We start from the raw sequence: 25,209 nt of genomic DNA, 5'->3' as shown, positions 1-25,209 counted from the left end.
TTTAATCATGAATACCAGCTCCCTTTAATCATGAATACCAGCCCCCTTTAATCATGAGTACCAGACACCCCTTTAATCATGAGTACCAGACACCCCTTTAATCATGAATACCAGCCCCCTTTAATCATGAATACCAGACACCCCTTTAATCATGAGTACCAGACACCCCTTTAATCATGAGTACCAGACACCCCTTTAATCATGAGTACCAGCCCCCTTTAATCATGAGTACCAGACACCCCTTTAATCATGAGTACCAGACACCCCTTTAATCATGAATACCAGCCCCCTTTAATCATGAATACCAGACACCCCTTTAATCATGAGTACCAGACACCCCTTTAATCATGAGTACCAGACACCCCTTTAATCATGAGTACCAGCCCCCTTTAATCATGAGTACCAGCGCCCTTTTCTGTCCACTTCAACCATCGCCTCAGAGGCATCTGCTTGTGTGTCTGTAGTTACCGTCTGTTGGTCAATGTGTGTTTCAGCAGCTGGGGTGAACAGATCCAGGTGTCTGGTTCTGCAACTGGCTGTGTCCCTAATTCTAGCTGTGTCCCTGGCCGTGTCTGTGTCCCTGGCCGTGTCTGTGTCCCTGGCCGTGTCTGTGTCCCTGGCCGTGTGTAGGTCAGTTACCTTCTGTTTGTCCACATGTGATTCAGCTGCTGGAGCGAACAGGGCCAAGATGGCTCCCAGGAATCCCTGGTCAACCTTCACAGCCATCTCCTGGACCAGTACCATGAAGTACCTTTAACACAGATCACAGTATAACTACTGGGTCAGAGGGACTGGTGAAGGAGTACCTTTAACACAGATCACAGTATAACTACTGGGTCAGAGGGACTGGTGAAGGAGTACCTTTAACACAGATCACAGTATAACTACTGGGTCAGAGAGACTGGTGAAGGAGTACCTTTAACACAGATCACAGTATAACTACTGGGTCAGAGAGACTGGTGAAGGAGTACCTTTAACACAGATCACAGTATAACTACTGGGTCAGAGAGACTGGTGAAGGAGTACCTTTAACACAGATCACAGTATAACTACTGGGTCAGAGGGACTGGTGAAGGAGTACCTTTAACACAGATCACAGTATAACTACTGGGTCAGAGGGACTGGTGAAGGAGTACCTTTAACACAGATCACAGTATAACTACTGGGTCAGAAGACTGGTGAAGGAGTACCTTTAACACAGATCACAGTATAACTACTGGGTCAGAGAGACTGGTGAAGGAGTACCTTTAACACAGATCACAGTATAACTACTGGGTCAGAGAGACTGGTGAAGGAGTACCTTTAACACAGATCACAGTATAACTACTGGGTCAGAAAGACTGGTGAAGGAGTACCTTTAACACAGATCACAGTATAACTACTGGGTCAGAGAGACTGGTGAAGGAGTACCTTTAACACAGATCACAGTATAACTACTGGGTCAGAGAGACTGGTGAAGGAGTACCTTTAACACAGATCACAGTATAACTACTGGGTCAGAAAGACTGGTGAAGGACTAACCCTGAACTAAATATCAAATCAAGGACTACGTCTCTACCTATAAAAAAAGAAGGAAAAAGAATTGTACACTAAACAGAAGAGTGTGCACTAAAAGGAAGTGCGTACACTAACAGGACGTGCGTACACTAAAAGGAAGTGCGTACACTAAAAGGAAGTGCGTACACTAACAGGACGTACGTACACTAAAAGGAAGTGCGTACACTAAAAGGAAGTGCGTACACTAAAAGGAAGTGCGTACACTAAAAGGAAGTGCGTACACTAACAGTGCACGGGGGTAGAAGCAGGAAGTGTGTACACTAACAGTGCAGGGAGGTAGAAGCAGGAAGTGTGTACACTAACAGTGCAGGGGGTAGAAGCAGGAAGTGTGTACACTAACAGTGCAGGGGGGTAGAAGCAGGAAGTGTGTACACTAACAGTGCAGGGGGGTAGAAGCAGGAAGTGTGTACACTAACAGTGCAGGGGGGGTAGAAGCAGGAAGTGTGTACACTAACAGTGCAGGGGGGGTAGAAGCAGGAAGTGTGTACACTAAACAGTGCAGGGGGGCTAGAAGCAGGAAGTGTGTACACTAACAGTGCAGGGGGGCTAGAAGCAGGAAGTGTGTACACTAACAGTGCAGGGGGGGTAGAAGCAGGAAGTGTGTACACTAACAGTGCAGGGGGGGTAGAAGCAGGAAGTGTGTACACTAACAGTGCAGGGGGGGTAGAAGCAGGAAGTGTGTACACTAACAGTGCAGGGGGGGGTAGAAGCAGGAAGTGTGTACACTAACAGTGCAGGGAGGTAGAAGCAGGAAGTGTGTACACTAACAGTGCAGGGAGGTAGAAGCAGGAAGTGTGTACACTAACAGTGCAGGGGGGGTAGAAGCAGGAAGTGTGTACATTAACAGTGCAGGGGGGGTAGAAGCAGGAAGTGTGTACACTAACAGTGCAGGGAGGTAGAAGCAGAAGACTCACTTGAACTGCATGACCTGACTGTGTTGGTTAAACCTGGTGATGATGCTGACGTCCATAAAAGGCTTTGGTTCTGAGGACGAAAGACACAGAGAACACCATTACTCTCTCACACACACACACACACACACACACACACACACACACACACACACACACACACACACACACAGGGGAGGCCGCAGTTACCTGAGTCCAAAGCGATGGACTTTGGAGGAGGAACAGGATGGAACACAATGGGAAAGATAGCTCCAGTAAGCTGGTTGTCTACCTGGAACACACACACCGTAAAGACAAGGATTTAATATCACTACAGATACACACACCGTAAAGACAAGGGTTTAATATCACTACAGATACACACACCGTAAAGACAAGGGTTTAATATCACTACAGATACACACACCGTAAAGACAAGGGTTTAATATCACTACAGATACACACACCGTAAAGACAAGGGTTTAATATCACTACAGATACACACACCGTAAAGACAAGGGTTTAATATCACTACAGATACACACACCGTAAAGACAAGGGTTTAATATCACTACAGATACACACACCGTAAAGACAAGGGTTTAATATCACTACAAATACACACACCGTAAAGACAAGGGTTTAATATGCAGGGGTTAGTGTGTAGTATATGTAGGGGTTAGTGTGTAGGTGTAGGGGTTAGTGTGTAGTATATGTAGGGGTTAGTGTGTAGGTGTAGGGGTTAGTGTGTAGGTGTAGGGGTTAGTGTGCAGGTTTAGGGGTTAGTGTGTAGTATATGTAGGGGTTAGTGTGTAGGTGTAGGGGTTAGTGTGTAGTATATGTAGGGGTTAGGGTGTAGGTGTAGGGGTTAGTGTGTAGTATATGTAGGGGTTAGTGTGTAGTATATGTAGGGGTTAGTGTGTAGGTGTAGGGGTTAGTGTGTAGGGGTTAGTGTGTAGGTGTAGGGGTTAGTGTGTAGGTTTAGGGGTTAGTGTGTAGGTTTAGGGGTTAGTATGTAAGTTTAGGGGTTAGTGTGTAGGTTTAGGGGTTAGTGTGTAGTATATGTAGGGGTTAGTGTGTAGTATATGTAGGGGGTTAGTGTGTAGTATATGTAGGGGTTAGTGTGTAGGTTTAGGGGTTAGTGTGTAGGTGCAGGGGTTAGTGTGTAGGTTTAGGGGTTAGTGTGTAGTATATGTAGGGGTTAGTGTGTAGGTTTAGGGGTTAGTGTGTAGTATATGTAGGGGTTAGGGTGTAGGTTTTAGGGGTTAGTGTGTAGGTTTAGGGGTTAGTGTGTAGTATATGTAGGGGGTTAGTGTGTAGTATATGTAGGGGTTAGTGTGTAGTATATGTAGGGGTTAGTGTGTAGTATATGAGGGGTTAGTGTGTAGTATATGTAGGGGTTAGGGTGTAGGTTTAGGGGTTAGTGTGTAGGTTTTAGGGGTTAGTGTGTAGATTTAGGGGTTAGTGTGTAGTATATGTAGGGGTTAGTGTGTAGGTTGTAGGGGTTAGTGTGTAGTATATGTAGGGTTAGTGTGTAGTATATGTAGGGGTTAGTGTGTAGGTTTAGGGGTTTAGTGTGTAGTATATCTGTTAGGGGTTAGTTGTGTGTAGTGTAGGGGTTGGTGTGTAGTATATGTAGGGGTTAGTGTGTAGTATATGTAGGGGTTAGTGTGTAGTATATGTAGGGGTTAGTGTGTAGTATATGTAGGGGTTAGTGTGTAGTATATGTAGGGGTTAGGGTGTAGGTGTAGGGGTTAGTGTGTAGGTGTAGGGGTTAGTGTGTAGGTGTAGGGGTTAGTGTGTAGGTGTAGGGGTTAGTGTGTAGGTGCAGGGGTTAGTGTGTAGGTTTAGGGGTTAGTGTGTAGTATATGTAGGGGTTAGTGTGTAGGTTTAGGGGTTAGTGTGTAGTATATGTAGGGGTTAGGGTGTAGGTTTAGGGGTTAGTGTGTAGGTTTAGGGGTTAGTGTGTAGTATATGTAGGGGTTAGTGTGTAGTATATGTAGGGGTTAGTGTGTAGTATATGTAGGGGTTAGTGTGTAGGTTTAGGGTTTAGTGTGTAGTATATGTAGGGGTTAGTGTGTAGGTGTAGGGGTTGGTGTGTAGTATATGTAGGGGTTAGTGTGTAGTATATGTAGGGGTTAGTGTGTAGTATATGTAGGGGTTAGTGTGTAGTATATGTAGGGGTTAGTGTGTAGTATATGTAGGGGTTAGTGTGTAGTATATGTAGGGGTTAGGGTGTAGGTGTAGGGGTTAGTGTGTAGGTGTAGGGGTTAGTGTGTAGGTGTAGGGGTTAGTGTGTAGGTGTAGGGGTTAGTGTGTAGTATATGTAGGGGTTAGGGTGTAGGTGTAGGGGTTAGTGTGTAGGTGTAGGGGTTAGGGTGTAGGGGTTAGGGTGTAGGTTTAGGGGTTAGTGTGTAGTATATGTAGGGGTTAGGGTGTAGGTTTAGGGGTTACGGTGTAGGTTTAGGGGTTAGGGTGTAGGTTTAGGGGTTAAGGTGTAGGTTTAGGGGTTAGTGTGTAGGTTTAGGGGTTAGTGTTTAGGTTTAGGGGTTAGTGTGTAGTATATGTAGGGGTTAGGGTGTAGGTGTAGGGGTTAGTGTGTAGGTGCGGGGGTTAGTGTGTAGGTGCGGGGGTTAGTGTGTAGGGGTTAGGGTGTAGGGGTTAGGGTGTAGGGGTTAGGGTGTAGGGGTTAGGGGTTAGTGTGTAGTATATGTAGGGGTTAGGGTGTTACCTGTAGCCAGTGTAGCTGGGCCCGGAGACTTCTCTGATGAGGCGACTGTTTAAACTCCACCTGAATCCCGGACAGGAAGTTCCTCCTGATAGTACTGGAAAAGGGTTGACGCATAACCATGGGAACCTTCCCGAAGTTCACCTGCATGGGTAAAGAAGGTAAATATTCACATCCATATCCGCGTCCCCTACTCCGTGTCCGCGTCCCCTACTCCGTGTCCGCGTCCCCTACTCCGTGTCCGTTTCCCCTACTCCGTGTCCGTTTCCCCTACTCCGTGTCTGTTTCCTCTATTCCAGTGGATCCCAAACTTTTTTAGTCCCGAATCCCTTCAAACATTCAACCTCCAGCTGTACCCCCTCTAGTACCAGGGTCAGTGCACTCCAGCTGTACCCCCTCTAGTACCAGGGTCAGTGCACTCTCAAATTTAGTTTTTTTTGCAATCATTGTAAGCCTGCCACACACACACACTATACCATACATTTATTAAACATTAGAATGAGTGTGAGTTTTTGTCACAACCCGGCTCGTGGGAAGTGACAAAGAGCTCTTATAGGACCGGGGCACAAATAATAATCAATAATTTTGTTATTTATTTAGCCATCTTTACATATACGTATTTGTTCATCGAAAATGGTGAATAACTCACCACAGGTTAATGAGAAGGGTGTGCTTGAAAGAACGCACATAACTCTGCAATGTTGGGTTGTAATGGAGAGAGTCTCAGTCTTAAATAATTTCCCACACACAGTCTGTGCCTGTATTTAGTTTTCATGCTAGTGAGGGCTGAGAATCCACTCTCACATAGGTACGTGGTTGCAAAGGGCATCAGTGTCTTAAAAGCACGATTTGCCAAGGCAGGATACTCTGAGCGCAGCCCAATCCAGAAATCTGGTAGTGGCTTCTGATTAAATTCAACGCTTGTTGCAATTTCGATGAGGCTCTCTTGTTCAGATATCGGTAAGTGGACTGGAAGCAGGGCATGAAAGGGTTAACGAATCCAGTTGTTTGTGTCATCCGTTTTGGGAAAGTACCTGCGTAATTGCGCACCCAGCTCACTCAGGTGCTTCGATAAATCACATTTGACATTGTCCGTAAGCTTGAGTTCATTTGCACACAAAACAATCTAACAATGATGGAAAGACCTGTGTGTTGTCCTTGTTAATGAAGACAGAGAAGAGCGCCAACTTCTTAATCATAGCCTCAATTTTTGTCCCGCACATTGAATATAGTTGTGGAGAGTCCCTGTAATCCTAGATTCAGATCATTCAGACGAGAAAAAACATCACCCAGACTGGCCAGTCGTGTGAGAAACTCGTCATCAAGCAAGCGGTCAGACAAGTGAAAATTATGGTCAGTAAATAAAACTTCAAGCTCGTCTCTCAATAAAAATAAAAAAATGCAATAATTTTCTCCTTGTAAAAGCGTTACATGGTCGCTGCCCATATCACTGCATAGTCCAGAAAATACACGACAGTTCAGGGGCCTTTTGCGTTAACAAAGTTAACCATTTTCACTGTTGTGTCCAAAACGTCCTTCAAGCTGTCAGGCATTGCCTTGGCAGCAAGAGCCTCTCGGTGGATGCTGCAGTGGACCCAAGTGGCGTCGGGAGCAACTGCTTGCCCGCACGGTACCACTCCACTATGTCTCCCTGTCATGGCTTTTGCGCCATCAGTACACATACCAACATGTTACGTTTGGCAACATACGGACAGTTAGTGGAATTCCTGCGAGAGAGTAACGGTGAATGTGATTAATGTTAATTATTTGACTAGGCTACCTGAATTTGACATCGTGTTGTTATTTCGCTGAACACTAGAGGAGTTTACATTTATTTTTGGCAGTGAAACGAGGCGACTCGAGCAAGAAAAAAACCTCGCCCAAATGTATAGCCCCGTTGGAAAATATAAATGGATAATTTTTATAATTATAATAAATATAATAATTAGAATTTAAAAAAACAATGTGAATCACATTTTTATTTGGCGTACCCCGACGGCATTGCGCGTACCCCTGGGGTAAACCTGCTTTATTCTGATAGATGGTTTGGGTTCTAGACATCTCTAATAAAACCGATCAGATGGTTTGGGTTCTAGACATCTCTAATAAAACCGATCAGATGGTTTGGGTTCTAGACATCTCTAATAAAACCGATCAGATGGTTTGGGTTCTAGACATCTCCAATAAAACCGATCAGATGGTTTGGGTTCTAGACATCGCCAATAAAACAGATCAGATGGTTTGGGTTCTAGACATCTCCAATAAAGCAGATCAGATGGTTTGGGTTCTAGACATCTCCAATAAAGCAGATCAGATGGTTTGGGTTCTAGACATCTCTAATAAAACCGATCACATGGTTTGGGTTCTAGACATCTCCAATAAAACCGATCAGATGGTTTGGGTTCTAGACATCTCCAATAAAACCGATCAGATGGTTTGGGTTCTAGACATCTCCAATAAAGCAGATCAGATGGTTTGGGTTCTAGACATCTGCAATAAAACAGATCAGATGGTTTGGGTTCTAGACATCTGCAATAAAACAGATCAGATGGTTTGGGTTCTAAACATCTCCAATAAAACAGATCAGATGGTTTGGGTCCTAGACATCTCTAATAAAAGAGATCAGATGGTTTGGGTTCTAGACATCTCCAATAAAACAGATCAGATAGTTTGGGTTCTAGACATCTCTAATAAAACAGATCAGATGGTTTGGGTTCTAGACATCTCTAATAAAACAGATCAGATGGTTTGGATTCTAGACATCTCCAATAAAACAGATCAGATGGTTTGGATTCTAGACATCTCCAATAAAACCGATCAGATGGTTTGGGTTCTAGACATCTCTAATAAAACCGATCAGATGGTTTGGGTTCTAGACATCTCTAATAAAACCGATCAGATGGTTTGGGTTCTAGACATCTCTAATAAAACCGATCAGATGGTTTGGGTTCTAGACATCTCTAATAAAACCGATCAGATGGTTTGGGTTCTAGACATCTCCAATAAAGCAGATCAGATGGTTTGGGTTCTAGACATCTGCAATAAAACAGATCAGATGGTTTGGGTTCTAGACATCTCCAATAAAACAGATCAGATGGTTTGGGTTCTAAACATCTCCAATAAAACAGATCAGATGGTTTGGGTTCTAGACATCTCTAATAAAACAGATCAGATGGTTTGGGTTCTAGACATGTCTAATAAAACAGATCAGATGGTTTGGATTCTAGACATCTGCAATAAAACAGATCAGATGGTTTGGGTTCTAGACATCTGCAATAAAACAGATCAGATGGTTTGGGTTCTAGACATCTCCAATGAAACAGATCAGATGGTTTGGGTTCTAAACATCTCCAATAAAACAGATCAGATGGTTTGGGTCCTAGACATCTCTAATAAAACAGATCAGATGGTTTGGGTTCTAGACATCTCCAATAAAACAGATCAGATGGTTTGGGTTCTAGACATCTCCAATAAAACAGATCAGATGGTTTGGGTTCTAGACATCTCCAATAAAACAGATCAGATGGTTTGGATTCTAGACATCTGCAATAAAACAGATCAGATGGTTTGGGTTCTAGACATCTGCAATAAAACAGATGGTTTGGGTTCTAGACATCTCCAATAAAACAGATCAGATGGTTTGTGTTCTAAACATCTCCAATAAAACAGATCAGATGGTTTGGGTTCTAGACATCTCCAATAAAACAGATCATATGGTTTGGGTTCTAGACATCTCCAATAAAACAGATCAGATGGTTTGGGTTCTAGACATCTCTAATAAAACAGATCAGATGGTTTGGGTTCTAGACATCTCTAATAAAACAGATCAGATGGTTTGGGTTCTAGACATCGCCAATAAAACAGATCAGATGGTTTGGGTTCTAGACATCTCCAATAAAGCAGATCAGATGGTTTGGGTCCTAGACATCTCTAATAAAACAGATCAGATGGTTTGGATTCTAGACATCTCCAATAAAACAGATCAGATGGTTTGGATTCTAGACATCTCCAATAAAACAGATCAGATGGTTTGGGTTCTAGACATCTCCAATAAAACAGATCAGATGGTTTGGGTTCTAGACATCTCTAATAAAACCGATCAGATGGTTTGGGTTCTAGACATCTCTAATAAAACCGATCAGATGGTTTGGGTTCTAGACATCTCCAATAAAGCAGATCAGATGGTTTGGGTTCTAGACATCTCCAATAAAGCAGATCAGATGGTTTGGGTTCTAGACATCTGCAATAAAACAGATCAGATGGTTTGGGTTCTAAACATCTCCAATAAAACAGATCAGATGGTTTGGGTTCTAGACATCTCTAATAAAACAGATCAGATGGTTTGGATTCTAGACATCTGCAATAAAACAGATCAGATGGTTTGGGTTCTAGACATCTGCAATAAAACAGATCAGATGGTTTGGGTTCTAGACATCTCCAATAAAACAGATCAGATGGTTTGGGTTCTAAACATCTCCAATAAAACAGATCAGATGGTTTGGGTTCTAGACATTTCTAATAAAACAGATCAGATGGTTTGGGTTCTAGACATCTCCAATAAAACAGATCAGATGGTTTGGGTTCTAGACATCTGCAATAAAACAGATCAGATGGTTTGGGTTCTAAACATCTCCAATAAAACAGATCAGATGGTTTGGGTCCTAGACATCTCTAATAAAACAGATCAGATGGTTTGGGTTCTAGACATCTGCAATAAAACAGATCAGATGGTTTGGGTTCTAGACATCTGCAATAAAACAGATCAGATGGTTTGGGTTCTAGACATCTCCAATAAAACAGATCAGATGGTTTGGATTCTAGACATCTGCAATAAAACAGATCAGATGGTTTGGGTTCTAGACATCTCCAATAAAACAGATCAGATGGTTTGGGTTCTAGACATCTCCAATAAAACAGATCAGATGGTTTGGGTTCTAGACATCTCCAATAAAACAGATCAGATGGTTTGGGTTCTAGACATCTCCAATAAAACAGATCAGATGGTTTGGGTTCTAGACATCGCCAATAAAACAGATCAGATGGTTTGGGTTCTAGACATCTCTAATAAAAGAGATCAGATGGTTTGGGTTCTAGACATCTCTAATAAAACAGATCAGATGGTTTGGATTCTAGACATCTCCAATAAAACAGATCAGATGGTTTGGGTTCTAGACATTTCTAATAAAACAGATCAGATGGTTTGGGTTCTAGACATCTCTAATAAAACAGATCAGATGGTTTGGGTTCTAGACATCTCTAATAAAACCGATCAGATGGTTTGGGTTCTAGACATCTCTAATAAAACAGATCAGATGGTTTGGGTTCTAGACATCTCCAATAAAGCAGATCAGATGGTTTGGATTCTAGACATCTCCAATAAAGCAGATCAGATGGTTTGGGTTCTAGACATCTCCAATAAAGCAGATCAGATGGTTTGGGTTCTCGACATCTCTAATAAAACAGATCAGATGGTTTGGATTCTAGACATCTCCAATAAAACAGATCAGATGGTTTGGGTTCTAGACATCTCCAATAAAACAGACCAGATGGTTTGGGTTCTAGACATCTCCAGTCTAGAATAGTCCTATATATTTTGGGACCTAACCCATGTTAACAAACTGTCTGGTTCTGCTAAATCCAGATCAGTGTGATAAACTGGTCTCACCCAGAACTCAAACGTTCAGTCGATGCCCCCCCTTGTGTGGCCGTAATGCCCTCTAAAACAAAATGGATGCCTTGCGGCCGTTGTGCCCTTGGGCTGAATAATTAATTACAATTCCAAATCCCTTCTCCCGGCTGCCAATCAGCGTAGCCTCCTTCGAACCAACTCTCAGTCACAGTGTGATGGTTATACCTCTAAGTTGGTCTCCAGTTTGACCCAGCCGGGCTCAGGTGTGCCCCCAGCCAGGTGTTTCTGGTAGGCCTTCTCCAACAGCCTGATGTTCCTCTGGTTGAAAGACTTCCAGCGGTTCTTAGGCCTCATCTCCCACACGACACCAGAACTGAAACCAACAGGCATATGGAACATCACCGTTCAGAACAATACCTTCATTAACATCTGAGGGACCAATTTTTACACAAGGCTCTGTATGTCTGTGACTATGGTTGGGTGTGTCTGACTGACTGACTGTATCTGACTGACTGACTGTGTGTGTCTGACTGACTGTATCTGACTGTGTGTGTCTGACTGACTGACACTGTGTGTCTGACTGACTGTGTATTTGTGTGTGAGTCTGACTGACTGACTGTGTGTGTGAGTCTGACTGACTGAGTGTGTGTGTGAGTCTGACTGACTGTGTGTGTGAGTCTGACTGACAGTGTGTGTGTGTGTGTGTGTGTGTGTGTGTGTGTGTGTGTGTGTGTGTGTGTGTGTGTGTGGTACTTTACCTGGTGATGCCGACATATGCGATCTCCTGGCGGTTGTCGTTGTTGATGAGTGACAGGCCAAGGTTCTGCAGCGACACGTTCACTTCCTGTTGGAACTGCTCCAGCTCCTCCGCCTGCCGCGCCTTGGTCACCACGGCAACGTCCTCGGTGAAGAGCAGCACGCGCTGGCGACCATCCAGGAAGGACACCCAGTGGACCTGGGATAGACCGTCGTACGCAAACTGACCACACTCATCCTGTATGGGGGGGACACAAGGAGACAGACAGACAGACAAGCAGGCAGACAGGAGAGAGAGAGAGAAACAGAGACACAGAGAGACAAATCAAATCGTATGTCACATGAGCCGAATACAACAAGCGTAGACCTTACAGTGAAATGCTTACTTACAAGCCCTTAACCAACAATGCAGTTCAAGACAGAGAGACAGATGAGAAAGACAGACAGACAGACAGAGACAGACAGACGAGACAGACCGACGAGACAGACCGACGAGACAGAGAGACAGACAGAGAGACAGACGAGACAGAGAGACAGACGAGACAGAGAGACAGACGAGACAGAGAGACAGACGAGACAGAGAGACAGACGAGACAGACGAGACAGACAGACGAGACAGACAGACGAGACAGACAGAGACGAGACAGACAGAGACAGACGAGAGAGAGACACAGAGAGAGAGAGACACAGAGAGAGAGAGACACAGAAAGAGACAGAAAGACATACAGACAGAGAGTCATACAGACAGAGAGACAGATAAAGAGTTGGTTCTGTACTATCCGTTTCCATTTCTTTATCTTAGCTCCTCTCAGTTGGCATGGCTGGGTGTGTTACCTTAACCAGGTCCAGTTCTCCACTGCTGTGCTCCTGGCACTTCCAGCTGAGTTTGCGGACCCCTGCAGGGTTGTCCCAGGCAAACCTCTGGGCTTCTCCTGGATTCAGCGCTCTGCTCTCTGTAGAACCACTGGGGATCAAGAAGTCAAGGTCAAACGCAGAAGAAGGAGTCCAACTAAATACAACTCAGGGTCCTCCACTTGTCATGGCCAGAGGGGAAAAAGCAGCCCTGTGTTACAACAGGAATTCAAATACTGTATTGTAAGGGTTAGGGTTAAAGGTTAGGGCTATGGGTTAGGGCTATGGGTTAGGGCTATGGGTTAGGGCTATGGGTTAGGGCTATGGGTTAGGGGTTAGGGCTATGGGTTAGGGATATGGGTTAGGGTTAAGGGTTAAGTTCAGTTTAACCTCTGTCTGTAGGTGATGGTAACCCAGGGTGTGTGGTTGACTATGTTAGGGTTAAGAGTTAGGGCTATGGGTTAAGAGTTAGGGCTATGGGTTAAGGGTTAGGGCTATGGGTTAAGGGTTAGGGCTATGGGTTAAGGGTTAGGGCTATGGGTTAAGGGTTAGGGCTATGGGTTAAGGGTTAGGGCTATGGGTTAAGGGTTAGGGCTATGGGTTAAGGGTTAGGGCTATGGGTTAAGGGTTAGGGCTATGGGTTAAGGGTTAGGGCTATGGGTTAAGGCTATGGGTTAGGGCTATGGGTTAAGGGTTAGGGCTATGGGTTAAGAGTTAGGGCTATGGGTTAAGGGTTAGGGCTATGGGTTAAGGGTTAGGGCTATGGGTTAAGGCTATGGGTTAAGGGTTAGGGCTATGGGTTAAGGGTTAGGGCTATGGGTTAAGGGTTAGGGCTATGGGTTAAAGGTTAAGGGTTAGGTTCAGTCTAACCTCTGTCTGTAGGTGATGGTAACCCAGGGTGTGTGGTTGACTATGTTAGGGTTAAGGGTTAAAGGTTAAGGGTTAGGTTCAGTCTAACCTCTGTCTGTAGGTGATGGTAACCCAGGGTGTGTGGTTGACTATGAGAGCTGGAGCAGCTCCATCATAATAGTCAGTGAAGCTGATCACAGTAGAGACGTCTGAGATGTTCACGTCGACTATCACACCTCCATACTACAACAGATGGGAAGAGAGGTCACAGTTGAATATAACACCTCCATACTACAACAGACAGGAAGAGAGGTCACAGTTGATAAGAACAACACCTCCATACTACAACAGACAGGAAGAGAGGTCACAGTTGATAAGTACAACATCTCCATACTACAACAGACAGGAAAAGAGGTCACAGTTGAATAGAACACCTCCATACTACAACAGACAGGAAGAGAGGTCACAGTTGAATAGAACACCTCCATACTACAACAGACAGGAAGAGAGGTCACAGTTGAATAGAACACCTCCATACTACAACAGATGGGAAGAGAGGTCACAGTTGATAAGAAACAACACCTCCATACTACAACAGACAGGAAGAGAGGTCACAGTTGATAAGAACAACACCTCCATACTACAACAGACAGGAAGAGAGGTCACAGTTGATAAGAACAACATCTCCATACTACAACAGACAGGAAGAGAGGTCACAGTTGAATAGAACACATCCATACTACAACAGACAGGAAGAGAGTTCACAGAACACCTCCATACTACAACAGACAGGAAGAGAGGTCACAGTTGAATAGAACCTCTCCATACTACAGACAGGAAGAGAGGTCACAGTTTATAAGAACAACATTGGAAAGTTGCATCTGATATTTCAAGGCCATTGCAGACAGACAACAAAGGTAATGACTTGTAAATGAGAATGTGTTCTGTAGTCAGTGAATGAACCTGTTAACGTCTATGGGCTAGGTGGGACGCTTGTGTCCCACCCTAGTCAACAGCCAGTGGAATCGTGTGGCGCGAAATACAAATACCTCAAAAATGCTATAACTTCAATTTCTCAAACATATGACTATTTTACACCATTTTAAAGACAAGACTCTCGTTAATCTAACCACATTGTCCGATTTCAAAAAGGCTTTACAGCGAAAGCAAAACATTAGATTATGTCAGGAGAGTACCCTGCCAAAAATAATCACACAGCCATTTTCAATGCTAGCATATATGTCACAAAAACCAATACCACAGCTAAATGCAGCACTAACCTTTGATGATCTTCATCAGATGACACTCCTAGGACATTATGTTATACAATATATGCATGTTTTGTTCAATCAAGTTCATATTTATATAAAAAAACAGCTTTTTACATTAGCCTTTGATGTTCAGAACTAGCATACCCACCGCAAACTTCCGGTGAATTTACTAAATTACTCATGATAAACGTTCACAAAATACATAACAATTATTTTAAGAATTCTAGATACAGAACTCCTTTATGCAATCGCGGTGTCAGATTTTAAAATAGCTTTTCGGCGAAAGCACATTTTGCAATATTCTGAGTACATAGCTCGGCCATCACGGCTAGCTATTTTGACACCCACCAAGTTTGTGGCTCACTAAACTCAGAATTAATATTAGAAAAATTGGATTACCTTTGCTGTTCTTCGTCAAAATGCACTCCCAGGACTTCTACTTCAACAATAAATGTTGTTTTGGTTCCAAATAATCCATAGTTATATCCAAATAGCTCCGTTTTGTTCGTGCGTTCAGGTCACTATCCGAAGGGTGACGCGCGAGCGTATTTCGTGACAATTTTTTTTCAAATATTCCATTACCGTACTTAGCATGTCAAACGCTGTTTAAAATCAATTTTTATGCTATTTTTCTCGTAAAATAGCGATAATATTCCAACCGAGCAACGTTGTATTCATTCAAAGGCTGAAAGAAAAAAATTGAGTAGTCTCGTGAACGCGCATCTCAGTCTCATTGTCCCCAGGCTGACCACTCACAAACTCTGCTGCTGTTCTTTGCCCAGAGACAGCAGACACCCCATTCCACTTTCTGCCGGCTTTAGAGAGCCAATGGGAGCCTTAGAAAGTGTCACGTTACAGCACAGATACTGTATTTTCGATAGAGATGCAACAGAAGGACAACAAATTGTCAGACAGGGCACTTCCTGTATGGAAACTTCTCAGGTTTTGGCCTGCCATATGAGTTCTGTTATACTCACAGACACCATTCAAACAGTTTTAGAATCTTTAGGGTGTTTTTTATCCAAATCTAATAATTATCTTCATATTCTCGTTTCTGGGCAAGAGTAGTAACCAGTTTAAATCGGGTACGTTTTTTATCTGGCCGTGCAAATACTGCCCCCTAGCCCCAACAGGAAGGTAAATCAGGTCAGTGAATGAACCTGTTAAAGGAGGGTAAATCAGGTCAGTGGTATGTGGTGCATCTCCAGGGACACTAACCTGGTCCATTCCCAGCAGGGTGCCGTTGTCCTGCTTGTTGAAGAAGAAGGACTTGGACTTGGAGTCGGAGCCCACTACCCTGACACACAGCTTCCCTGTGATCAACTCTGGCCAGAGGGGGAGGCACTGGAAACACAGGGAGACAACAGTCAGTCAGAGGGGAGACAACAGTCAGTCAGACAGAGGGACACAGGGAAGACAACAGTCAGTCAGACAGAGGGACACAGGGAAGACAACAGTCAGTCAGACGGGAGACAACAGTCAGTCAGACAGAGGGACACAGGGAAGACAACAGTCAGTCAGAGGGGAGACAACAGTCAGACAGAAGGACACAGGGAAGACAACAGTCAGTCAGACAGAGGGACACAGGGAAGACAACAGTCAGTCAGACGGGAGACAACAGTCAGACAGAGGGGAGACAACAGTCAGTCAGACACAATCATGCACAGACAGAGGAACACGCTCATCATACGTTCATGATTACGTCCACACACACACACACACACACACACACACACACACACACACACACACACACAGAGTCGGTCCCCACCTCTGTAGAGGAGATGTAGTGCCACTTCCCGTTGACCTTGCCCTCTGTCTGCACCTCTCCCACCTCCAGCTCATAGGAAGACTTGTTGACCAGCGTGAAGAACGGACTCATGGTCACCATCTTGGTCAGGTTGAAACTACTCATCTGAATGCTGACGCCAACCTACAACACATGACTTGTACTGTCAGACTGTACGTCCTCACAACCTAGGCTGTACTGTCTCAGTTGGTTAAAACACAGAACATCATAGTTGTGGGTTTGAATCCTGCATGAGTCACTGAATGTGTTCACTGTAAGTCACTTGGATAAAACATTATATGCTAAGTAAAAAGGTACATTCCAGAGTTGTGACTCTTTGTGTATGTTGTCATTTTCTCACCAGATAATCCATGGTGTTGGCAGGGCATCTGACACACCCATAACTCCCCACCGTATCCAATGAGAAGCCATCAGACCAGGAACTGGTGGACACACAGAGCTGCAGCTGTAGAAAGACAAAACACCCAGCGTTACTGAGAGAAGCAGCTGATCTAAGAGAGGAAGAAAAAACAACTTTAAAAAGATGCTGTCTGTTAGAGACGAGTGTTTCTCACACCTCTCCTCCAGGAATCCCAGACATTTTCACAATTGTGTCGTAATCCTTGAACTAACACACCTGCTTCAACTACGAATTAATCGATCTGGGATTTATTAGATTCAGGGAGCAGTTTGGGGTCTGCCAGGAAAGGTTTCAGAAACTCTGTTAAGACACTGAAACACTGAAAGACAGGCTCCCCTCAGAGAGAGAGAGAGACACAGCTTAACGTGAACTCTTACATTGTTCAACATGTTTTTTTTTTGTTTTTTTTACAAAAGGATAGATTTGGAGTTAGATGAAGTTGGATTTTTCGGGCAGGTACATATGCAGGATGCTACACTCCACAGCACGGCCTTCGCTCCAGATCAAAACTCTAAACCTACAACCTCATTTTGACCAAAATTAACCGGAGAGATTACTGCTTCCAAGGTTTTATTTTTCCAAGCTATATGGAGGGTGCTCTAGTAAACAAACAGCAGAGACCTGAGGACACCATCCCAACCTCTGAGGGTTTAGAGCTTGAAGTAGACACCTCATACACGTACATGGGAGTCTGGCTAGAAGGCACACTGTCCTTCTCTCAGCACATATCAAAGCTGCAGGCTAAAGTTAAATCTAGACTTGGTTTCCTCTATTGTAATCACTCCTCTTTCACCCCAGCTGCCAAACTAACCCTGATTCAGATGACCATCCTACCCCGTGCTAGATTACGGAGACATAATTTATAGATCGGCAGGTAAGGGTGCTCTCGAGCGGCTAGATGTTCTTTACCATTCGGCCATCAGATTTGCCACCAATGCTCCTTATAGGACACATCACTGCACTCAATACTCCTATGTAAACTGGTCATCTCTGTAAACCCATCGCAAGACCCCCTGGTTGATGATTATTTATAAAAACCCTCTTAGGCCTCACTCCCCTCTATCTGAGATATCTACTGCAGCCGTCATCCTCCACATACAACACCCGTTCTGCCAGTCACATTCTGTTAAAGGTCCCCAAAGCACACACATCCCTGGGTCGCTCCTCTTTTCAGTTCGCTGCAGCTAGCGACTGGAACGAGCTGCAACAAACACTCAAACTGAACAGTTTATCTCAATCTCTTCATTCAAAGACTCAATCATGGACACTCTTACTGACAGTTGTGGCTGCTTTGTGTGATGTATTGTTGTCTCTACCTTCTTGCCCTTTGTGCTGTTGTCTGTGGCCAATAACGTTTGTACCATGTTTTGTGCTGCTACCATGTTGTGTTGCTACCATGCTGTGTTGTCATATGTTGCTGCCATGCTATGTTGTTGTCTTAGGTCTCTCTTTATGTAGTGTTGTGATGTCTCTCTTGTTGTGATGTGTCTTTTGTCCTATATTTATTTTGTATTTATTTATTTATTTAAATCCCAGGCCCCCGTCCCCGCTGGAGGCCTTTTGCCTTTTGGTAGGCCATCATTGTAAATAAGAATTTGTTCTTAACTGACTTTTCTAGTTAAATAAAGATTAAATAAAATAAAACAGTCAGAGGCTTTCCTACCTTGTTCTTGCTGAAGATGTTCTTCTTCTTGAAGGAGAAGAGGATAACGTCCCTGAAGTCCGAAGCATGTTTGACGGAGACATCCTCCGCGCGGTACTGCAGAACCCTGGACGTCTTATTGACGATCCAGTACGGGCTAAACACCGCCAGTGTCAGACGTCCATGCAGCCGCGTCACGTGCACGCTCAGGTCCACGGTCAACTTCTCGGGCGAGTCGCAGGTGAAACACACAGGGAAGAACTCCTGCATGTCCTGGGCGATACGGATACGGCCGGACCAGTTCCGACCCTGGTATTTAACCAGGACCATCTCCATGATCTCACCTCCTATACGGGCGTTCAGGATGTCTGCTGTGCTGCCCTCCTGGAGCTCATAGAACTCTGCTGAGCCCTGGAGAGATGGATTAATGGATAGATCATTTTTATAATGTAAATGTATCCGTTAGGAAGGTATCTTTGCACTGTAGAGGGATCTCAACAAGGCATAACAACAGGAAATAATGAAATCAAAGTCTAGCGGCTGGCTGATTGTTATTTTGTGCTTATATCTTTTAGTCTCCACCTGTGCCTTCTTCCCTTAGTCACTGGAATGTGTAGAGTTACCCCCTGTAGATATCTGATGCTGTAAGGCAGGGTACAGGTCGAGGGTTAGGTCCTAGCCTAGTGACCGTCTTTATGTTATCTAAGTGTTACTACCTCCAGTAGATATCTGATGCTGTAAGGCAGGGTATAGGTCGAGGGTTAGGTCCTAGCCTAGTGACTGTCTTCATGTTATCTAAGTGTTACTACCTCCAGTAGATATCTGATGCTGTAACGCAGGGTACAGGTCGAGGGATATGTCCTAGCCTAGTGACCGTCTTCATGTTATCTAAGTATTACTACCTCCAGTAGATATCTGATGCTGTAAGGCAGGGTACAGGTCGAGGGATATGTCCTAGCCTAGTGACTGTCTTCATGTTTAGGTTATCTAAGTGTTACTACCTCCTGTAGATATCTGATGCTGTAACGCAGGGTACAGGTCGAGGGATATGTCCTAGCCTAGTGACTGTCTTCATGTTTAGGTTATCTAAGTGTTACTACCTCCAGTAGATATCTGATGCTGTAACGCAGGGTACAGGTCGAGGGTTAGGTCCTAGCCTAGTGACTGTCTTCATGTTTAGGTTATCTAAGTGTTACTACCTCCAGTAGATATCTGATGCTGTAACGCAGGGTACAGGTCGAGGGTTAGGTCCTAGCCTAGTGACCGTCTTCATGTTATCTAAGTGTTACTACCTCCAGTAGATATCTGATGCTGTAAGGCAGGGTACAGGTCGAGGGTTAGGTCCTAGCCTAGTGACTGTCTTCATGTTATCTAAGTGTTACTACCTCCAGTAGATATCTGATGCTGTAAGGCAGGGTATAGGTCGAGGGTTAGGTCCTAGCCTAGTGACTGTCTTCATGTTTAGGTTATCTAAGTGTTACTACCTCCAGTAGATATCTGATGCTGTAAGGCAGGGTACAGGTCGAGGGTTAGGTCCTAGCCTAGTGACCGTCTTCATGTTATCTAAGTGTTACTACCTCCAGTTGATATCTGATGCTGTAAGGCAGGGTACAGGTCGAGGGATATGTCCTAGCCTAGTGACTGTCTTTATGTTATCTAAGTGTTACTACCTCCAGTAGATATCTGATGCTGTAACGCAGGGTACAGGTCGAGGGATATGTCCTAGCCTAGTGACTGTCTTCATGTTTAGGTTATCTAAGTGTTACTACCTCCTGTAGATATCTGATGCTGTAACGCAAGGTACAGGTCGAGGGATATGTCCTAGCCTAGTGACTGTCTTCATGTTTAGGTTATCTAAGTGTTACTACCTCCAGTAGATATCTGATGCTGTAAGGCAGGGTACAGGTCGAGGGTTAGGTCCTAGCCTAGTGACCGTCTTCATGTTATCTAAGTATTACTACCTCCAGTAGATATCTGATGCTGTAAGGCAGGGTATAGGTCGAGGGTTAGGTCCTAGCCTAGTGACTGTCTTTATGTTATCTAAGTGTTACTACCTCCAGTAGATATCTGATGCTGTAACGCAGGGTACAGGTCGAGGGTTAGGTCCTAGCCTAGTGACCGTCTTCATGTTATCTAAGTGTTACTACCTCCAGTAGATATCTGATGCTGTAAGGCAGGGTACAGGTCGAGGGTTAGGTCCTAGCCTAGTGACTGTCTTCATGTTATCTAAGTATTACTACCTCCAGTAGATATCTGATGCTGTAAGGCAGGGTACAGGTCGAGGGTTAGGTCCTAGCCTAGTGACTGTCTTCATGTTATCTAAGTGTTACTACCTCCAGTAGATATCTGATGCTGTAAGGCAGGGTACAGGTTGAGGGTTAGGTCCTAGCCTAGTGACTGTCTTCATGTTATCTAAGTGTTACTACCTCCAGTAGATATCTGATGCTGTAAGGCAGGGTACAGGTCGAGGGTTAGGTCCTAGCCTAGTGACCGTCTTCATGTTATCTAAGTGTTACTACCTCCAGTAGATATCTGATGCTGTAACGCAGGGTACAGGTCGAGGGATATGTCCTAGCCTAGTGACTGTCTTCATGTTTAGGTTATCTAAGTGTTACTACCTCCAGTAGATATTTGATGCTGTAAGGCAGGGTACAGGTCGAGGGTTAGGTCCTAGCCTAGTGACCGTCTTCATGTTATCTAAGTGTTACTACCTCCAGTAGATATCTGATGCTGTAACGCAGGGTATAGGTCGAGGGTTAGGTCCTAGCCTAGTGACCGTCTTCATGTTATCTAAGTGTTACTACCTCCAGTAGATATCTGATGCTGTAACGCAGGGTACAGGTCGAGGGTTAGGTCCTAGCCTAGTGACCGTCTTCATGTTATCTAAGTGTTACTACCTCCAGTAGATATCTGATGCTGTAACGCAGGGTACAGGTCGAGGGTTAGGTCCTAGCCTAGTGACTGTCTTCATGTTATCTAAGTGTTACTACCTCCAGTAGATATCTGATGCTGTAAGGCAGGGTATAGGTCGAGGGTTAGGTCCTAGCCTAGTGACTGTCTTCATGTTTAGGTTATCTAAGTGTTACTACCTCCAGTAGATATCTGATGCTGTAAGGCAGGGTACAGGTCGAGGGTTAGGTCCTAGCCTAGTGACCGTCTTCATGTTATCTAAGTGTTACTACCTCCAGTAGATATCTGATGCTGTAAGGCAGGGTACAGGTCGAGGGTTAGGTCCTAGCCTAGTGACCGTCTTCATGTTATCTAAGTATTACTACCTCCAGTAGATATCTGATGCTGTAAGGCAGGGTACAGGTCGAGGGTTAGGTCCTAGCCTAGTGACCGTCTTCATGTTATCTAAGTGTTACTACCTCCAGTAGATATATGATGCTGTAACGCAGGGTACAGGTCGAGGGATATGTCCTAGCCTAGTGACTGTCTTCATGTTATCTCAGTATTACTACCTCCAGTAGATATCTGATGATGTAAGGCAGGGTATAGGTCGAGGGTTAGGTCCTAGCCTAGTGACTGTCTTCATGTTATCTAAGTGTTACTACCTCCAGTAGATATCTGATGCTGTAAGGCAGGGTACAGGTCGAGGGTTAGGTCCTAGCCTAGTGACCGTCTTCATGTTATCTAAGTGTTACTACCTCCAGTAGATATCTGATGCTGTAACGCAGGGTACAGGTCGAGGGATATGTCCTAGCCTAGTGACTGTCTTTATGTTATCTAAGTGTTACTACCTCCAGTAGATATCTGATGCTGTAAGGCAGGGTACAGGTCGAGGGTTAGGTCCTAGCCTAGTGACCGTCTTCATGTTATCTAAGTGTTACTACCTCCAGTAGATATCTGATGCTGTAACGCAGGGTACAGGTCGAGGGATATGTCCTAGCCTAGTGACTGTCTTCATGTTTAGGTTATGTAAGTGTTACTACGTCCTGTAGATATCTGATGCTGTAACGCAGGGTACAGGTCGAGGGATATGTCCTAGCCTAGTGACTGTCTTCATGTTTAGGTTATCTAAGTGTTACTACCTCCAGTAGATATCTGATGCTGTAAGGCAGGGTACAGGTCGAGGGTTAGGTCCTAGCCTAGTGACCGTCTTCATGTTATCTAAGTGTTACTACCTCCAGTAGATATCTGATGCTGTAAGGCAGGGTACAGGTCGAGGGATATGTCCTAGCCTAGTGACTGTCTTCATGTTTAGGTTATCTAAGTGTTACTACCTCCTGTAGATATCTGATGCTGTAACGCAGGGTACAGGTCGAGGGATATGTCCTAGCCTAGTGACTGTCTTCATGTTTAGGTTATCTAAGTGTTACTACCTCCAGTAGATATCTGATGCTGTAACGCAGGGTACAGGTCGAGGGTTAGGTCCTAGCCTAGTGACTGTCTTCATGTTTAGGTTATCTAAGTGTTACTACCTCCAGTAGATATCTGATGCTGTAACGCAGGGTACAGGTCGAGGGTTAGGTCCTAGCCTAGTGACCGTCTTCATGTTATCTAAGTGTTACTACCTCCAGTAGATATCTGAGGCTGTAAGGCAGGGTACAGGTCGAGGGTTAGGTCCTAGCCTAGTGACTGTCTTCATGTTATCTAAGTGTTACTACCTCCAGTAGATATCTGATGCTGTAAGGCAGGGTATAGGTCGAGGGTTAGGTCCTAGCCTAGTGACTGTCTTCATGTTTAGGTTATCTAAGTGTTACTACCTCCAGTAGATATCTGATGCTGTAAGGCAGGGTACAGGTCGAGGGTTAGGTCCTAGCCTAGTGACCGTCTTCATGTTATCTAAGTGTTACTACCTCCAGTTGATATCTGATGCTGTAAGGCAGGGTACAGGTCGAGGGATATGTCCTAGCCTAGTGACTGTCTTTATGTTATCTAAGTGTTACTACCTCCAGTAGATATCTGATGCTGTAACGCAGGGTACAGGTCGAGGGATATGTCCTAGCCTAGTGACTGTCTTCATGTTTAGGTTATCTAAGTGTTACTACCTCCTGTAGATATCTGATGCTGTAACGCAAGGTACAGGTCGAGGGATATGTCCTAGCCTAGTGACTGTCTTCATGTTTAGGTTATCTAAGTGTTACTACCTCCAGTAGATATCTGATGCTGTAAGGCAGGGTACAGGTCGAGGGTTAGGTCCTAGCCTAGTGACCGTCTTCATGTTATCTAAGTATTACTACCTCCAGTAGATATCTGATGCTGTAAGGCAGGGTATAGGTCGAGGGTTAGGTCCTAGCCTAGTGACTGTCTTTATGTTATCTAAGTGTTACTACCTCCAGTAGATATCTGATGCTGTAACGCAGGGTACAGGTCGAGGGTTAGGTCCTAGCCTAGTGACCGTCTTCATGTTATCTAAGTGTTACTACCTCCAGTAGATATCTGATGCTGTAAGGCAGGGTACAGGTCGAGGGTTAGGTCCTAGCCTAGTGACTGTCTTCATGTTATCTAAGTATTACTACCTCCAGTAGATATCTGATGCTGTAAGGCAGGGTACAGGTCGAGGGTTAGGTCCTAGCCTAGTGACTGTCTTCATGTTATCTAAGTGTTACTACCTCCAGTAGATATCTGATGCTGTAAGGCAGGGTACAGTTTGAGGGTTAGGTCCTAGCCTAGTGACTGTCTTCATGTTATCTAAGTGTTACTACCTCCAGTAGATATCTGATGCTGTAAGGCAGGGTACAGGTCGAGGGTTAGGTCCTAGCCTAGTGACCGTCTTCATGTTATCTAAGTGTTACTACCTCCAGTAGATATCTGATGCTGTAACGCAGGGTACAGGTCGAGGGATATGTCCTAGCCTAGTGACTGTCTTCATGTTTAGGTTATCTAAGTGTTACTACCTCCAGTAGATATCTGATGCTGTAAGGCAGGGTACAGGTCGAGGGTTAGGTCCTAGCCTAGTGACCGTCTTCATGTTATCTAAGTGTTACTACCTCCAGTAGATATCTGATGCTGTAACGCAGGGTATAGGTCGAGGGTTAGGTCCTAGCCTAGTGACCGTCTTCATGTTATCTAAGTGTTACTACCTCCAGTAGATATCTGATGCTGTAACGCAGGGTACAGGTCGAGGGTTAGGTCCTAGCCTAGTGACCGTCTTCATGTTATCTAAGTGTTACTACCTCCAGTAGATATCTGATGCTGTAACGCAGGGTACAGGTCGAGGGATATGTCCTAGCCTAGTGACCGTCTTCATGTTATCTAAGTATTACTACCTCCAGTAGATATCTGATGCTGTAAGGCAGGGTACAGGTCGAGGGATATGTCCTAGCCTAGTGACTGTCTTCATGTTTAGGTTATCTAAGTGTTACTACCTCCTGTAGATATCTGATGCTGTAACGCAGGGTACAGGTCGAGGGATATGTCCTAGCCTAGTGACTGTCTTCATGTTTAGGTTATCTAAGTGTTACTACCTCCAGTAGATATCTGATGCTGTAACGCAGGGTACAGGTCGAGGGTTAGGTCCTAGCCTAGTGACCGTCTTCATGTTATCTAAGTGTTACTACCTCCAGTAGATATCTGATGCTGTAATGCAGGGTACAGGTCGAGGGTTAGGTCCTAGCCTAGTGACTGTCTTCATGTTATCTAAGTGTTACTACCTCCAGTAGATATCTGATGCTGTAAGGCAGGGTATAGGTCGAGGGTTAGGTCCTAGCCTAGTGACTGTCTTCATGTTTAGGTTATCTAAGTGTTACTACCTCCAGTAGATATCTGATGCTGTAAGGCAGGGTACAGGTCGAGGGTTAGGTCCTAGCCTAGTGACCGTCTTCATGTTATCTAAGTGTTACTACCTCCAGTAGATATCTGATGCTGTAAGGCAGGGTACAG

General features: G+C 44.5%; 1 protein-coding gene across 2 annotated transcripts in view; it reads right to left on the bottom strand.

The window, feature by feature from the left end:
- Nucleotides 1-25,209, bottom strand: part of LOC115203560 (vacuolar protein sorting-associated protein 13C) — a 248,732-nt gene that overhangs the window by 51,538 nt on the left and 171,985 nt on the right. For both annotated transcript variants that reach the window (XM_029768341.1, XM_029768340.1), the window contains exons 60-68: nucleotides 18,406-18,795; nucleotides 16,683-16,787; nucleotides 16,304-16,465; nucleotides 15,751-15,876; nucleotides 13,371-13,504; nucleotides 12,395-12,524; nucleotides 11,563-11,798; nucleotides 11,030-11,177; nucleotides 5,179-5,319 (exon numbers count right to left, since the gene is read on the bottom strand). In XM_029768341.1, coding sequence (XP_029624201.1) covers nucleotides 5,179-5,319; nucleotides 11,030-11,177; nucleotides 11,563-11,798; nucleotides 12,395-12,524; nucleotides 13,371-13,504; nucleotides 15,751-15,876; nucleotides 16,304-16,465; nucleotides 16,683-16,787; nucleotides 18,406-18,795 — 1,572 coding nt within the window. The remainder of the gene's footprint in view (nucleotides 1-5,178; nucleotides 5,320-11,029; nucleotides 11,178-11,562; nucleotides 11,799-12,394; nucleotides 12,525-13,370; nucleotides 13,505-15,750; nucleotides 15,877-16,303; nucleotides 16,466-16,682; nucleotides 16,788-18,405; nucleotides 18,796-25,209) is intronic.

The sequence above is a fragment of the Salmo trutta genome, chromosome 12 (assembly GCF_901001165.1).
Source record: "Salmo trutta chromosome 12, fSalTru1.1, whole genome shotgun sequence".
NCBI lineage: Eukaryota > Metazoa > Chordata > Actinopteri > Salmoniformes > Salmonidae > Salmo > Salmo trutta.
The sequence above is the reverse complement of the archived record's forward strand: the minus strand, read 5'-3'. Positions and strand labels throughout refer to the sequence as shown.